This window comes from Diabrotica undecimpunctata, chromosome 9 (assembly GCF_040954645.1).
Source record: "Diabrotica undecimpunctata isolate CICGRU chromosome 9, icDiaUnde3, whole genome shotgun sequence".
NCBI classification, from domain to species: Eukaryota; Metazoa; Arthropoda; class Insecta; order Coleoptera; family Chrysomelidae; genus Diabrotica; species Diabrotica undecimpunctata.
The window spans coordinates 39,048,174-39,065,401 of NC_092811.1; the positions used below are offsets into that span (position 1 = coordinate 39,048,174).

At 31.7% G+C, this 17,228-nt stretch overlaps 2 protein-coding genes across 5 annotated transcripts in view; both read left to right on the forward strand.

Annotated features, from left to right (window-relative positions):
• The window catches only part of LOC140449885 (uncharacterized), a 40,838-nt gene that overhangs the window by 21,075 nt on the left and 2,535 nt on the right, over positions 1-17,228 (forward strand). The window contains exons 2-3 of one of the 4 annotated variants that reach the window (XM_072543295.1): positions 6,643-10,185; positions 13,060-15,020. The exons of 1 other annotated variant lie outside the window; for it this stretch is intronic. In XM_072543295.1, the coding sequence (XP_072399396.1) occupies positions 10,182-10,185; positions 13,060-14,612 (1,557 nt within the window). In that variant the 5' untranslated portion in view covers positions 6,643-10,181 and the 3' untranslated portion in view covers positions 14,613-15,020. Of the gene's footprint in view, positions 1-6,642; positions 10,186-13,059; positions 15,021-17,228 lie in introns of those variants that run through there. 2 more of the 4 variants (XM_072543293.1, XM_072543297.1) reach the window with 2 other exon arrangements.
• LOC140449406 (uncharacterized) lies at positions 2,687-5,971 on the forward strand. The gene is made up of 2 exons (XM_072542565.1): positions 2,687-3,846; positions 3,907-5,971. Exons 1-2 carry the CDS (start codon positions 3,660-3,662, stop codon positions 5,661-5,663), a joined length of 1,944 nt encoding a protein of 647 aa, XP_072398666.1. The 5' UTR covers positions 2,687-3,659; the 3' UTR covers positions 5,664-5,971.

The window sequence follows — 17,228 nt, forward strand, 5'->3', positions numbered from 1 at the left end:
TCATCCTCGTAGCCCTTGAATTATTTAAACATTAATAAAAATCATTAAATTTTTAAACAATGAAGAATTTCCAGGCATGACTGTATTCAGTTCTTGATGTGACTATGTATATTATTATGATTTTCTCAAATGCATGTTTTTACAATTTATTAGATCTTATCTCTAGTTGAGCTTTCCTTTAAAAAACAAATATATTTTAATAGGATATCTAGTTGCTCTTTTACTATTTAACAAAAAACGTGGCTTCAAAATATTTTTACAGTTCTCTTTGAGGAAAGAGTAGACAACAGGAAAATAAATTTACAAAAAAAATATGAAATTATAAAGCAAGTGTTATATATTTTCAAAATAAATCAAGTATTATAATTTTAGCATATTAAATAAAAAATATACCAGACACGATAATCAGAATAATGAAAAATCAAGCATTTATCAAATCATACACCCAAAATTATCAATAAAAAATTAAATAACCTTATATCCAAATCAAAGATATCTTATTTTATTCTTTCATTTACTTTTCTACTAGTAACTCAAAAAAATTATATGTATTTACTTTACTTTTCAATTAAGAAAACAAACAATTAAAAACAAATAACTCTAATCTAAATAGATGGTCGTGGTTGATAGTTTCTGTTAACTAAATAACAAAACTAACCTTATGTCTTTAAAACGGCTGACTCCACCTTATTCTTCTTCAATTTAGATCTCTCCACCTCGCTTGTACTTCCCAGTTTCTTCAACTACGCCCGCTTTCTCCTTCGCCTATCGTTTTTGATAAAACAATTCTACAACTGCATTAATCTTTGCACAACTCCCCACTCAAATTCCCTAACTCCAGGAACAACTCCTCTTTAGACACAAGGATATGTCAACTGATCGAATTGGTCAAATATAAACTCTACATCTGCTTTTTTCTTACAGTACATCTATTTCTTCAACTTCCTTTGCCTGCTACCACAGTTGGATCTCTTTCCAAAAACACAAAACACAACTTTTCACAAAATTTACTTTTTGAAAACTCTGCTAATTAGCACCGTCGCGTCGTATCAGAAAAAAAAAACTAGTGTCGTTTTTGGGTCTTCAAATCACAATACCTATTTCTTATTGTGACAGGAGTGACATCGACCCCTCAAATCTCTCTATATTTTCTAAACCAATCATAACGCACAAATATTCCTCTCATTTTAGTAGTTTTCTACTAATTAAATCTGAATGTTGTCACAAAAAACCCACTGCTACCAAAAACCCATCAATCAACATTTCTTAATAAAAGGTCTTAAAATTTTGTCCAATTTCTAAGAAAAAAAGATAAGTAACTATCTGCCTAAACAAATTCAGTAATCCTATGGCTTTATACCTTTTCTAATCATTCATGGTACACTTTACACTACAAAGATATCTAAACATTTTATTCAAATTTTTTGTTTACAAAATTCTTATCTGCATAAATGATCGAACCACCGGTTTTGTCATTTTACCCGTGAATGTCCCCTTTGTTTCTACACAATTATGATTCACTAATTCGGAAAAACACTTAATATCCCTTATACCTGGTTTATATTTTACAAACTTAATATTACTGTGTACAGGGTGTTGCGGTTTTGTCGGTCAGTGATGTGTTTTTTTTTTCTCAAAATTTTTATTTTTTTAGAAATTTGAAATCCTAATATGTAGTTTTGAAGGATGTGAGAGTGAGATTTAGTAGTAGAACTGTGTTATATTTCTAAACACTTTAATAATTTTGGCTAGGAAAGAGTGGAGTTTTCCAGAGCTTTAGTGTAATGTATGCATCTCTAACTTGCAATACTTTCAAAACCTATTACCAATCTTAGTTACCAGATGGGAACACTCAAATTACTTTGCCAGATCAAAAGTCAAGTCCAGAATATCTACACACAAATACATTAAATCAAGAATAAACCTATAATTGAACAATGGAACAAAACAAGAAAATATAGAACAGAACTTAGAACAAACCTTGAATTCTTCTTCTCTCTTGTTATATTGGGTAGGACTTGACTGTTTTCAGCGATTCATTTTAATTTTTTGAAGTTCCTTCGCCACTTTGCATCCTCGACACTTTTGTACATTCGCTTGTGAGGTGTTTACCGGTACATATGACACATTTAGGCGGCTCAGCACAATATTGCCTTGTAGCCTTCATAGCCTTGGCATTTTTTGCACTGATATTAACTTTAATTCCTAAGATATTGGTAAGTTGAAATATTTTGTCAACGCTTTCTTTATTTTTAAATTCAGCATAAACATGTTTAGTGATTCTTTAGTTCTCCACTTTAGTTTGCTTGCAGTTTGAGGTATTTTAACACCTTTATTGGTCTTTCCTGCTTGTTTTCAAATGAGTGATATTGAGCGTTTGTTTCATTCAATATAGATAGCAATTTTCTATACCATATACTATTTGTTACATTAGTTTTAATGCTATTATTATATAAGATTTTAAATTGATAACCAACCATTGCCATGCTTAATTTTTCATGAAGTGCATTGAAATTTTCCACTCCATCTACTATAACAGGTGGTAGTGGTGTTTCTATTGGCTTATTAGCCACTTTATCGTATTGCGGAGGGGATACCGAGGTATCCATTTTCCTCTTTGTGTTATTTATTTCCTTTACTCTAATCCATTTGGTTTCTTTCGACAATTCGCTCTTGCGCGTGCAAACGGAGTTAAGTCTGAAAATGTCCAAATCGAGATAACTTCATAAATGAACACGTTTTAGATCGAAATTTTATTGTGCAAAAGGATTTATCTCTGTTGTTTACGTTTACGAGCAAAACTTATTAGTGATACCGAAGATAACTCATTTTGAAATGTGTTAAAGGAATTTATGTCAAATAGACTCTGTTGACACTATAATGTCGGTCAGTGCAAATGGAGTTAAGTCTAGTTGTATTACAATGCGCCAATTTTTCGGAACTTGCCTAAATCTGCACTAAACACGATGCATCACCTCATCACGTGTTTTCGACTCGCAGCTGAATAACATTGAGTGGCTTATTGGTATTTTGTTTTCATTTGCGTTCTTTACGGTGAGACGTGCACATATTGTGAGATCTACTACTCGTATTAGAGAATAATATCATTAATATCATAAGTAAAAATGTTTGCAGAAAGACGAGAATTTCTTGCCGCTCTGAAAGAACGGGCATTAAATTCAGAAGGTAAGTAAACTATTTTAGTTTAAAATTAGTAATAACTATTTTTTACCTCCGACGCAAAAACAGAAGTGTTATCACTACCAGTTATACGTTTAATATGTGTGTGTCTGTGTCTAAGACATCGTAGCTCATCAAAGATTGTGCCGAGATGTGTTTTTTTATTTAAAGCTGCCGCTGACGTAATCGAGACAGCTCTTAGGTATAATTTGTTTGTTTGTGTATTTGTGTGTCTGTCTGTGGCATTGTAGCTCCTCAATAAATGAACCAAATTATGATACGTTTTTTTTTTGTTTGATGTCGGCACAATAAATTATTTAGATGGTTTTTAACTATAATTTATGAAGATATATTAAGGCGTTGAGCTCATATTTCGTCGGGGGTTAATGAAATTTTAGAATTTTTTTTTATAAAATAAATTATGATAAATAAATTAATGAAATTTTAGAATTTTTTTTTATAAAATAAATTATATTTCAATGTTTCTTATTGTTTCAGCTGAGCTCAAAGTAAATACTGACCAGTCCATTACACCAGAAAGTGATACAGCCATGTTTTCGAATTTGGAATGTGAACAACGAGAAAACAGGAAAAAAAAACAAGAAAATATCGATTCTCGTTTTGATATTTGTAAAGCTGATATTTCTGAAGCTGGTTGTAGCAGAGGTCAGTTTTGTTACATTTTAGAAAATAACAAATATTAATTTATTCTAAATGTTTTTGCAGATGCACCTAGTGAAAGGATTACTGAGTTCTTTGGAAGCGATATCGACGACAGTGACAAGGATCCAGATTATGAACTTCCTGAATCAGATGACTCGAATAGTATTCCATTGGTTTCGTTTGAAAATACAATAGATCCAAATCAATTGAATAAAAATAAAAAAGGAAGAAAATCGGTAAAAGGTGATACTAGAGCAATGAGGAAAAAAAGAAAAATGGAAAGAAATGCAGGTAAAGAATACATGACTCTAAAAAATAAGTTGATGAAAGGCAAAAAATGTAAGGTACTTGGAGATTGCCGAAAAGGATGCGGTAAAAAATTTGATACCGAAGTACGTAAACAGTTATTTACAGAATTTTGGGAGTTAGGGGATTATAATAAAAGGGTTGCTTACTGTTCAAGTCTTATTTTGAGGCAGGAAAAAAAGACAATGAAACTTAATTCATCAAAAACAAGAGCTTGTAGCTATCAGTATCACTTCAAGATCGCAGGTGAGCTCGTTGAAGTTTGTAAACAGTGCTTTCAAAAAACATTTGATTTGTCGAATAAGTTTATAGAAAATGTTATTACAAAAACTAGCTTTTCCGGTATAACAACAGAAGATAAAAGAGGAAGCCATATACCTGCGAATAAAATAAATTCAGACAGAATTGACATGATAAAGCAACATATAGGTCTTATACCTACATACAAAAGTCATTATTGTCGTGAAAAAACTGGAGATAGACGTTTTTTGCCTTCTTTTTATACATTGACCAGAATGTATGATGAATATAAAGCTTGGATCCAACCTCAAAGTCCCGTAAGTAGAAAGATATATGAGACTATTTTTCATACAATGAACATTTCAATAAAAAAATATAGTAAGGATACATGTCAAACTTGTGACAAGTTACATAACACTATAGTGAATGAAAAGAAAGAAGAACAAAAGGAAAAAATAAGAAGAGAACTAAATCGGCATCAAGAAGAAGCAGAAGCTGCATACGCAGCAAAAAGAAAAGATAAAATAATTTGTCAAGATGACAAGTCCCAGAGAGTTTTTGCTTTTGATTTGCAGCAGTGTTTACCCACGCCCAGCCTAAACACTTCAATAGCTTTTTATAAAAGGCAACTCTGGACGTACAACCTTACAATTCATGATTGTGGTAATAACAAAACTACTTGTTGTATGTGGTATGAAACGATTTCTGGTCGTGGAGCCAATCAAATAGCTTCTTGTTTGTATAAAGAGCTCTTAGAAATCCCACCAGAAGTACGAAAAATAACATTGTATTCTGACACTTGTGGAGGGCAGAATAAAAACTCTCATCTCATTGCAATGTTTATGGTCTTAATGGTTAGTTCTGGTCTCGATACATTGGATCATAAATTTTTAATTCCAGGACACACAAGAATGGAGTGTGATAGCGACCATTCGATAATTGAAAAAAAAAAGAAAAAATATGAAAGCCGAATTGAACATCCAAGAGACTGGTATCAACTTGTTCGACTGTGTGGTAAAAGATATCCCTTTAAGGTTCAAGAAATGACTAGAAATGATTTTATTGATTTTGCAAGTTTACTAAAGAGTTCATTACAAGTAAGAAAGGTAGATAATGACGGTAACCGCTTTATTTGGAAAGATGTCAAATGGATTAGATATCAAAAAGAATTTGGACTGTTTTCGTATAAAAATAGTTACAAAGAAGATGAACCATTTAAAACAATGAATTTTCTTAGAAGAGGTTTCTCATCTCCTCCATCTACCAAAATGTAAATATCCAAATCCAATTTCTTCAGAAAAAAAAAGTAATCTAATGGATTTATTACCATACATAGATGACGTATTTCACGATTTCTATAAAAACTTACCTACGCAGACCGATGTTGCAGACTACTGTTCAGAAGAAGAAGAAGATATACTAGATGACGATTAGTGCAGATAGGGTTATGTACGCTAAAGTTTTGTGCATTTGGAGATAACTATTTTTTTCTCTCATGTTATAATGATTTTCAAAATTACAGGGTAATATTTTCATTTAGTTTGTAAAATTAAATAAAGTTTTTAATTCATCTTTAATTAGATTTAAGTTGTTTTATTTAAAATTTGCTTATAAATTCATAAAAATTTTTAAACGCTTATATCTCAAAATGGCAATTTTGGACTTATCTCCGTTTGCACGCGCAAGGGCGAATTCTTCCTCGTCCGTGTGGTATTATATTTTTTTCTCTTCTTCTTTTGGCTTATTTAAGATTGGTTCTCATTGATCCTTTTTAAAGATCAAGTTCTTAAATCTTCTCACGCATTAAATTAAGCTCGCACTGTAGCTTTTTATATTCTTCTGCCAGGTTATCATTTTCACTCTTTGTTTGTCTCCATGCTGCGAATAATTGCTGTTCGTTATTTGATCTTGCATGGTTTTCCTGGAACAATTCATTGTTATTGGTAGTGAATATGCCATTTCAGTAGTTCAAACAGCAAATTAATTTAAAGTATAATGTTACTTCCAAATAATTCGCCTCAGTCCGGGCGTGTTCTGTTTATACATGGCTCTGATAAAACGCTGCGATAAGAAGCCTATCCGGAAGCAACAGTAATTATTATATTTTTTATAAATATTATAATTACAGTCAAGTAAATATACCTTGTTCTATTAGGCATAAGCTCTTCCCTTTTTTACTGTATTTTCAAGCGATCATAAATTTTTTTTTATGTAAGTAGATGATAGTGGTTTAATAAGTAATCACGATTTTAGGTGTTCACCATGAAGATATACAAACTGATGCAAGTAAATTATTCAAAGACCATGTTAGAATTAACCGCGATTTGGACCAATGTTTATCTGTCCCGACGATTGTGAACACCGAGGAAAACCATTTTACCACTGAAATTTGCGTCAAACAATTCTCAACAAAGAAAAATTTAAAAACAGATATGAGTGTTTACACTGGAGAACAACTTTTCACTTGTGCTATATGCACCAAAAACTTTTCAGAACATTCTGATTTAAAATCAAGTGTAAAAACATACACTGCAGGAAAAAAATATTTAACGTGTGAAATTTGTACCAAAGAATTTAATAAAAACAGTGTTTTACCAGTCCCTGCTGAAGAAAATACTTTTTCATGTGAAATTTGCTCGAAAAGGTGTACACGAAAATTTAATTTAAAACAACATATGAAAATACACACTGGAGATAAACCTTTTGAATGTGAAATCTGTGCCAAAAAATTTTTGCTAAATTCCTATTTAAAAGACCATATGAAAATACACACTGGCGAGAAACCTTTTACGTGTAAAATTTGCTCCAAAAGTTTTTCGCAAAGTTTCAGTTTAACACAACATATGAGAATACACACTGAAGATAAGCCTTTTGCGTGTGAAATTTGTTCCAAAAGTTTTTCATGGCAATCCAATTTAAAAGAACATATTAAAATACACACTGGTGATAAACGTTTTGCATGTGAAATTTGCTACACGAGTTTTTTACGAAAATCCCATTTAGAATCACACATGAAAATACACACTGGCGATAAACCTTTTGCATGTGAAATTTGCTACACGAGTTTTACAAGAAGATCCCATTTAAAATCACATATGAAAATACACACTGGCGATAAACACTTTGCATGTGAAATTTGCTCCAAAAGGTTTTCATGGCAATCCAATTTAAAAAAACATATTAAAATACACATTGGAGAGAAATCCTTTACTTGTGAAATTTGCTACACGAGTTTTTCAAGAAGATCCCATTTAAAACAACATATGAGGCTACACATTTAATATAAGCCTTTTTTGTGTGCAATTTACTCTAATAATTTTTCAAAAAGATCCTATTTAACGGAACATATGAGAATACACATTGGAGATAAGCCTTTTGTAATTTTACAAATTTTACAATTCCAATTTTACATGTGAAATTTGCTCCGAGCGATATTAGAGTTTAAATATTCAGGTTAACAGAACATTGAGAATACATACTAGAGATAAACCCTTTGAATGTAAAATTTGCTGTAATTTTGCAGTATAAACCTGTATAAAACCGGTACCTATATAAAAATACTAGAAAACAGAATTTTTATTTATATATATTTAACAAACGAATCTTTGTATAAAAGCGTTTTATATCATTTGCGTTTCACAAATAAACAAATGTAAATACTAAGAGCCTTATTGATTTCTTTAAGCCTGATGAATCATTGAAGTGCAACCTGCACTACGACTATAAAGTTCGGTTTATACATATGCGTGCCGAGTCAGAATATTTTTTAATGTTATATTTACACACTTCCGCGTTGTAACAGTGTGGATACCGGACCGAATAGATGGGAAAACTTTATTATATATTTCTGTTTAAAATAGAAAAGTTGAAGTTGAAAATATGTGGCTTGGATATAAGTTCTCACAGTGTTGCATTATTACTTAATAAAGAGGAAGGCAAGAGCAGAAAAGGTGAAAACAAGGAAGATAGAGTGTGCATCATATGTTGAAAAGAAGACAAAAAACCAAAGGAGAATTTAAAATATATAGAGAAGTATTGGATAATGTAACAAAATTTCAAGAATGTCGCAGTATTTTTTTTCTTTAATACGTATGAAAAACCATAAAATACTAACAGCAAAACATCTCCTGCTTGTCTGTTTACCAGCACTCGCATTCACAAAACAATAAAATCGTGTTTATACAAGTTCGTGTGGTCCGTGTCATTTCTATACATCGCCAGTTTCGAAAACAAAAATATCGTTTGGGATTAATTTCAGGCCGGCACGGATGGGTCTCGTCCGGAAAACGCCAATGTATATAAACTCATAAGAGTACATTATTGTTTTTTTGCCGGGCACTGTCATAACACGGAACGGACACGGCACGGATATATATAAATCGACCTTTATGCGTAACTATGGAGTTTTATGCAATATGTGTGTTTAGGACTTTGGTGTTATGATATTAAAAAGAACTGAGAAATTATCGAAATATAACGTTTTTACACAAACATTTTTCTAAATTAATCTTGTTCAAAAGTCAATAAAGGAAGGAAGTTCTGCTCCCAATTAAAACAGAAGAGGCGACCACAGTAATAGATTCAGCAAGACAGCTGAAGTAGTTAAAGAATAGATTATACAGCACATTGAACAGTTTTCTGCCAAAGAATCCATTATTCCCGAACATTAAATATTTTTAAAAAGTACCGATCTGCACTACTCTCAGTATCTAAGATGTGTAAACTGTAACTTGAAAAGTGTACTGCTGACAATATCCTAGATGCTTTTCATGTTAAGGAATGAACTTATTGTAGAGTTTTGGGAACTCATACAACTTTCATTTGGTCACCCTAAAAGTGACACTTGCAGTATATCTTATTCTGATACAGTAGATGAAGAACATCTACCATAAAGCATTTGATTTACTAAAATTTGATAGGGAAAAGCCTAAAACTTCGGGTAACGCAGCCTTTTTACTATTGATTTGTAGCAGATCATGCCGCTTTCTCGGCTCAGCACATCTCAGGTATTTTATTTGCGACAAATGTACCTGTTAACTTTGGTCTACATATAGTAACAAAAAGGTTGACAAATCTGTCTTTTGTACAAGAACAGAGGACCAGGTTTCTAGAGTAGGAGGGAAATATTTAGCTGTCTATTAACAGCTGTAGAGTTTGAAGACTGTCTAAAAAACAAAGATCGCCTAATTATATGGTCAGATTCATGTTCTGGCCAAAATAAAAATTTCCTCCCAATTTGCATTAACAGTGCCTAATACAAAACAGTCGATTTAAAATAATAGATCATACATTTCCAGAGGCTGCCATACTTATCTAGATTGTGATAGAGACTGGCTGCATTGAAAAAAAAATTAAGAAAGTACCAAAACATTTAGTATCATCGATAGCATTTAGCATCGGAGTACCGTCCGATTATAGTCAAATTGGAAGGAAAATAAAGTTCTTTACATGACAAATCATTTTAGGCAAACTGATAGCCTGATGAAGAATCTAAAATTGTATAATAGAAAAAAGGCCCTAGGAGACTAGTACATTTCAGGAGCAGTATTAAACGCTTATGAGTTTATCAGTATAGTTACTATTTATAAAAGATTTATTACGATGAATTTACTTCTTTTAACCAAGATTAACATCTTTCACACCCTGAAAGGTGTGCCATCACTTAAGGAGGAAGTCTCAATACCTCCTTCAAGGCTTCAAACAAAAACCAGCATGATCAAGGAATTGAAAATTTGTGGGAACACTGCAGTCCATCCCCGAATGTTATCGATGGTGGTATATTCAAATTCTAAATGAGTAGGTACCAATAAAACACTAAATAATAATATTGTATTGTAGAGTAATTTTGTCTCTTTTAAGTGTATTTCTTGTTTGTTTTCTCAATTTTCGTACCTGAAACATCATTTTAATCATTTAAATGTATACTATTATTAATGGAAAAAGGATTTATGTACAAAAAAATATTTTTTAAAATATTAAATACCAACACATTTTAATGTGGTTAAAGGAGAAAACTCACAGAAGCAACAGTTATAATATAAACTAGAAAGCAAACATGATATGTGTATATAAACAAAGTAGTAATATAAAAACTTTGAGAGCTTATATCTGAAACATTTGATTTAGTTACGTACCTCATTCATCCTCGTAGCCCTTGAATTATTTAAACATTAATAAAAATCATTAAATTTTTAATCAATGAAGAATTTCCAGGCATGACTGTATTCAGTTCTTGATGTGACTATGTATATTGTTATGATTTTCTCAAATGCATGTTTTTACAATTTATTAGATCTTATCTCTAGTTGAGCTTTCCTTTAAAAAACAAATATATTTTAATAGCATATCTAGTTGCTCTTTTACTATTTAACAAAAAACGTGGCTTCAAAGTATTTTTTACAGTTCTCTTTAAGGAAAAAGTAGACAACAGGAAAATAAATTTACAAAAAAAATATGAAATTATAAAGCAAGTGTTATATATTTTCAAAATAAATAAAGTATTATAATTTTAGAATATTAAATAAAAAATATACCATACACGATAATCAGAATAATGAAAAATCAAGCATTTATCAAATCATACACCCAAAATTATCAATAAAAAATTAAATAACCTTATATCCAAATCAAAGACATCTTATTTTATTCTTTCATTTACTTTTCTACTAGTAACTCAAAAAATTTATATTTACTTTACTTTTCAATTAAAAAAACAAACAATTAAATACAAATAACTCTAATCTAAATAGATGGTCGTGGTTGATAGACTCTGTTAACTAAATAACAAAACTAACCTTATGTCTTTAAAACGGCTGACTCCACCTTATTCTTCTTCAATTTAGATCTCTCCACCTCGCTCGTACTTACCAGTTTCTTCAAATATCTCTCCTTCGCCTATCGTTTTTGATAAAACAATTCCACAACTGCATTAATCTTTGCTCAACTCCTCACTCAAATTCCCTAACTCCAGGAACAACTCCTCTTTAGACACAAGGATATGTCAACTGATCGAATTGGTCAAATATAAACTCTACATCTGTTTTTTTCTTACAGTACATCTATTTCTTCAACTTCCTTTGCCTGCTACCACAGTTGGATCTCTTTCCAAAAACACAAAACACAACTTTTCACAAAATTTACTTTTTGAAAACTCTGCTAATTAGCACCGTCGTATCAGAAAAAAAACTAGTGTCGTTTTGGGTCTTCAAATCGCAATACCTATTTCTTATTCTGACAGGAGTGACATCGACCTCTCAAATTTCTCTCTATATTTTCTAAACCAATCAGAACGAACAAATATTCCTCTCAGTTCCTTCGCCACTTTGCATCCTCGCCACTTTTGTACATTCGCTTGTGAGGTGTTTACCGGTAGATATGACACATTTAGGCGGCTCAGCACAATATTGCCTTGTAGCCTTCATAGCCTTGGCATTTTTTGCACTGATATAAACTTTAATTCCTAAGATATTGGTAAGTTGAAATATTTTGTCAATGCTTTCTTTATTTTCAAATTCAGCATAAACATGTTTAGTGATTCTTTAGTTTTCCACTTTAGTTTGCTTGCAGTTATTTTGAGTTATTTTGAAGCTTTTTTTGCTCAGGTCCTTAACTATCTTCTCTGTGCTACATGCCGAATGTAAATTTTTTTGCAACACCTTTATTGGCCTTTCCTGCTTGTTTTCAAATGAGTGATATTGAAGGTTTGTTTCATTCAATATAGAAATGTAGGCGTAAGCTCCCCTACTATTGAGACTCAGCAGATTCCGATGTCCAAAGTTATAAAAAGGAAGAAATCAATATTTTTATTATTATTACCATATACTATTTGTTACATTAGTTTTAATGCTATTATTATATAAGATTTTAAATTGATAGCCAACCATTGCTATGCTTATTATTTCATGAAGTGCATTCAAATTTTCCACTCCATCTACTTTAACAGGTTGTAGTGGTTTTTCTATTGGCTTTTTAGCCACTTTTTCTTATTGCGGAGGGGATACCGAGGTATCCATTTTCCTCTTTGTGTTATTTATTTCCTTTATTCTAATCCATTTGGTTTCTTCCGCCAAGTTGTCCTCATCCGTGTGGTATTCTATTTTTCCCTCTTCTTCTTTTGGCTTATTTAAGATTTGTTTCAATTGATCGTTTTTAAAGATCAAGTTATTAAATCTTCTCTCGCATTAAATTAAGCTCGCACTGTAGCTTTTTATATTCTTCTGCCAGGTTATCATTTTTACTCTTTGTTTGTCTCCATGCTGCGAATAATTGCTGTTCGTTATTTGATCTTGCATGGTTTTCCTGGAACAATTCATTGTTCCTTTGCATTAATGCTGCTTCCATAGGTGTAGTCGAAGCTATTGGTAGTGAATATGCCATTTCAGTAGTTCAAATGGCGAATTAATTTAAAGTATAATGTTACTTCCAAATAATTAGCCTCAGTCCGGGCGTGTTCTGTTTATACATGTCTCTGATAAAACGCTGTGATAAGAAACCTACCCGGGAACAACAGTAATTATTCCATTTTTTATAAATAATATAATTACAGTCAAGTAAGGATACCTTGTTCTATTAGGTATAAGCTCTTCCCTTTTGTACTGATTTTTCAAGCTATCATAAGATTTTGTTTATGTAAGTACATGATAGTGATTTAATAAGTAATCACGATTTTAGGTGTTCGCCATGAAGATATACAAACTGATGCAAGTAAATTATTCAAAGACCATGTTAGAATTAACGACGATTTGGACCAATGTTTAACTGTCCAGACGATTGTGAACACAGAAGAAAACCATTTTACTACTGAAATTTGTGTCAAACAATTCTCAACAAAGAATAATTTAAAAACAGATATGAGTGTTTACACTAAAGAACAACTTTTTACTTGTGCTATATGCACCAAAAACTTTTCAGAACATTCTGATTTAAAATCAAGTGTAAAAACTCACACTGCAGGAAAAAAATATTTAACGTGTGAAATTTGTACCAAAGAATTTAATAAAAACAGTGTTTTACCAGTCCCTGCTGGAGAAAATACTTTTTCATGTGAAATTTGCTCGGAATTATTTTCAAAAAGATCCATTTTGAAAGAACATATGAGAATACATATGGTCGACAAACCTTTTGCGTGTGAAATTTGCTCCAAAAGTTTTTCACGAAAATCCATTTTAACAAAACATACGAGAGTGCACACTGGCGATAAACCTTTTGTATGTGAAATTTGCTCCAAAAGTTTTTCACAAAGTTGTAGTTTAAAAGATCATATGAGAGTTCACACTGGCGATAAACCTTTTGCATGTGAAATTTGCCCCAAAAGTTTTTCACAAAGATGTACTTTAAAAAATCATATGAGAGTACACACTAGCGATAAACCTTTTGAATGTGAAATTTGTGCCAAACAATTTTCGCGAAGTTCATATTTAAAAGAACATATGAAAGTACACACTGGCGATAAACCTTTTGCATGTGAAATTTGCTACATGAGTTTTTTACGAAGATCCCATTTAAAATCACATATGAAAATACACACTGGCGATAAACACTTTGCATGTGAAATTTGCTCCAAAAGGTTTTCATGGCAATCCAATTTACAAAAACATATTAAAATACACACTGGAGTGAAATCCTTTACTTGTGAAATTTGCTACACGAGTTTTTCAAGAAGATCCCATTTAACACAACATATGAGGCTACACATTGGATATAAGCCTTTTTTGTGTGAAATTTGCTCCAATAGTTTTTCAAACAGATCCTATTTAACGGAACATATGAGAATACACATTGGAAATAAGCCTTTTGCATGTGAAATTTGTGCCAAAAAGTATTCAAAACATTCGCATTTAAAAGACCACATGAGAATACACACTGGAGATAAACCTTTTGCATGTGAAATTTGCTCCAATAGTTTTTCACAAAGATCCAGTTTAAAACAACATATGAAAGTACACACTGGAGATAAACCTTTTGCATGTGAAATTTGCTCCAAAAGGTGTTCACAAAAATCTAATTTAAAAAACCATATGGAAATACACACCGGAGATAAACCCTTTACATGTGAAATTTGTTCCAGAAAATTTTCACGAAGTTTCAGTTTAAAGGAACATATGAGAGTACACAATGGTGAAAAACCTTTTGCATGTGAAATTTGCGCAAAGAAATTTTTACGCAGATCAAGTTTAACAAGACATATGAGAGTACACACTGAACGTATTTCTGAAATTCTATAAAATTTCACATGTGAATCCTTTACAAGTGCACTTCGTACTGAACATTTTCACAAAGTTTCTATTCAAAAGAACATGGGAATACACACTGCAGATATCTTTTTGAGATGAATTTTACATGTGAAATTTGCTCCGAGCGATATTATAGGTTAAATATTTAGGTTAACAGAACATTGAGAATACATAGTAGAGATAAACCCTTTGAATGTAAAATTTGCTGTAATTTTGCAGTATAAACCTTTATAAAACCTGTACCTATATAAAAATACTAGAAAACAGAATGGAGTTAAATAGTAAAATCTGGACTAGTGAAATTCCTTATTTTTATTTATATATATTTAACAAACGAATCTTTGTATAAAAGCGTTTTATATCAATTGCGTTTCACAAATAAACAAATGTAAATACTAAGAGCCTTATTGATTTCTTTAAGCATGATGAATCATTGAAGTGCAAGTTCGGTTTATACATATGCGTGCCGAGTCCGAATATTTTTAATGTTATATTTACACACTTCCGCGTTGTAACAGTGTGGATACGGACCGAATAGATGGGAAAACTTTATTATATATTTCTGTTTAAAATAGAGTTGAAAAGGCTTGGATATAAGTTCTCACAGTGTTGCATTATTACTTGATAAAGAGGAAGGCGAGAGCAGAAAAGGCGAAAACAAAGAAGATGAGTGTGCATAATATGTGGAAAAAAAGATAAGAAACCGAAAGAGAATTTAAAATATACAGTGAATTATTGGACAATGAAAAAAAAATTCACGAATATCGAAGTATTTTTTTTCTTTAATACATATGAAAAACCATAAAATACTAACAGCAAAACATCTCCTGCTTGTCTGTTTACCAGCACTCGCGTTCAGAAAACAATAAAATCGTGTTTATACAAGTTCGTGCGGTCCGTGTCATTTCTGTACATCGCCAGTGCCGAAAACAAAAATATTGTTTGGGATTAATTTCAGGCCGGCACGGATAGGTCTCGTCCGGAAAACGCCAATGTATATAGACTCATATGAGAATATATTATTGTTTTTTTTTGCCGGGCACTGTCATAACACGGAACAGACACGACACGGATATGTATAAATCGACCTTTATGCGTAACTTTTGAGTTTTATGCAATATGTGTCTTTGGGACTTTGGTGTTCTGAAATTAAAGAAAACTGAGAAATTATCGAAATATAACGTTTTTACACAAAAATTTTTCTAAATAATTAATCTTGTGCAAAGGTCAATAAAGAAAGGAAATTCTGTTTCCAATTAAAACAGAAGAGGTGACCACCGTAATAGATTCAGCAATACAGCTGAAGTAGTTAGAGAATAGATTGTACAGCAATTTGAACAGTTTTCTGCTAAAGAATACATTATTCCCGTACATTAAATATTTTTAAAAAGTACTGATCTGCACTACTCTCGGTATCTAAGATGTGTAAATTGTAACTTGAAAAGTGTACTGCTCGCAATATCCCAGATGCTTTTCATGTTAAGGAATGAACTTATTGTAGAGTTTTGGGAACTCATACAACTTTCATTTGGTCACCCTAAAAGTGACACTTGCAGTATATCTTATTCTGATACAGTAGATGAAGAACATCTACCATAAAGCATTTGATTTACTAAAATTTGATAGGGAAAAGCCTAAAACTTCGGGTAACGCAGCCTTTTTACTATTGACTTGCAGCAGATCATGCCGCTTCCTCGGCTCAGCAAATCTCAGGTATTTTATTTGTTACAAATGTAGCTGTACAACTTTGGTCTACATATAGTAACAAAAAAGGTTGACAAATCTGTCTTTGGTACAAAAACAGAGGACCAGGTTTCTAGAGTAGGAGGGAAATATTTAGCTGTTTATTAACAGCTGTAGAGTTTGAAGACTGTCTAAAAAACAAAGATCGCCTAATTATATGGTCAGATTCATGTTCTGGCCAAAATAAAAATGTCCGCCTAATTTGCATTTACCAGTACCTAATACAAAAGGACCGATTTAAAATAATAGATCATACATTTCCAGAGGCAGCCATATTTAAATAGATTGTGATGAGGTTGGCTGCATTGAAAAAAAAAAAATACCAAAACATTTAGTATCATCGATAGCATTTAGCACCGGAGTACCGTCCGATTATAGTCAAATTAGGAAGGAAAATAAAGTTCTTTACATGACAAATCATTTTAGGCTAACTGATAACCTGATGAAGAATTTAAAATTGTATAATAGAAAAAAGACCCTAGGGGACTAGTACATTTCAGGAGCAGTATTAAGCGCTTATGAGTTAATCAGTATAGTTACTATTTATAAAAGATTTATTACGATGAATTTACTTCTTTTAACCAAGATTAACAGCTTTCACACCCTGAAAGGTATGCCATCACTTAAGGAGGAAGTATCAATACCTCCTTCAAGGATTCAAACAAAAACCAGCATGATAAAGGAAGCCAGGCTTAAAAATTTGTGGGAGCACTGCAGTCCATCCCCGAATATTATCGATGGTGGTATATTCAAATTCTAAATGAGTACCAATAAAACACTAAGTGTATTTCTTGGTTTTTTCTTAATTTTCATACCTCAAACATCATTTTAATCATTTAAATGTATACTGTTATTAATGGAAAT

Excerpts from the sequence above, each read along its gene's own strand:
- LOC140449406 (XM_072542565.1), top strand. The coding sequence starts at position 3,660 with ATGTTTCTTATTGTTTCAGCTGAGCTCAAAGTAAATACTGACCAGTCC. Across the intron at positions 3,847-3,906 it reads TGAAGCTGGTTGTAGCAGAG|ATGCACCTAGTGAAAGGATT; the intron begins GTCAGTTTTGTT and ends ATGTTTTTGCAG.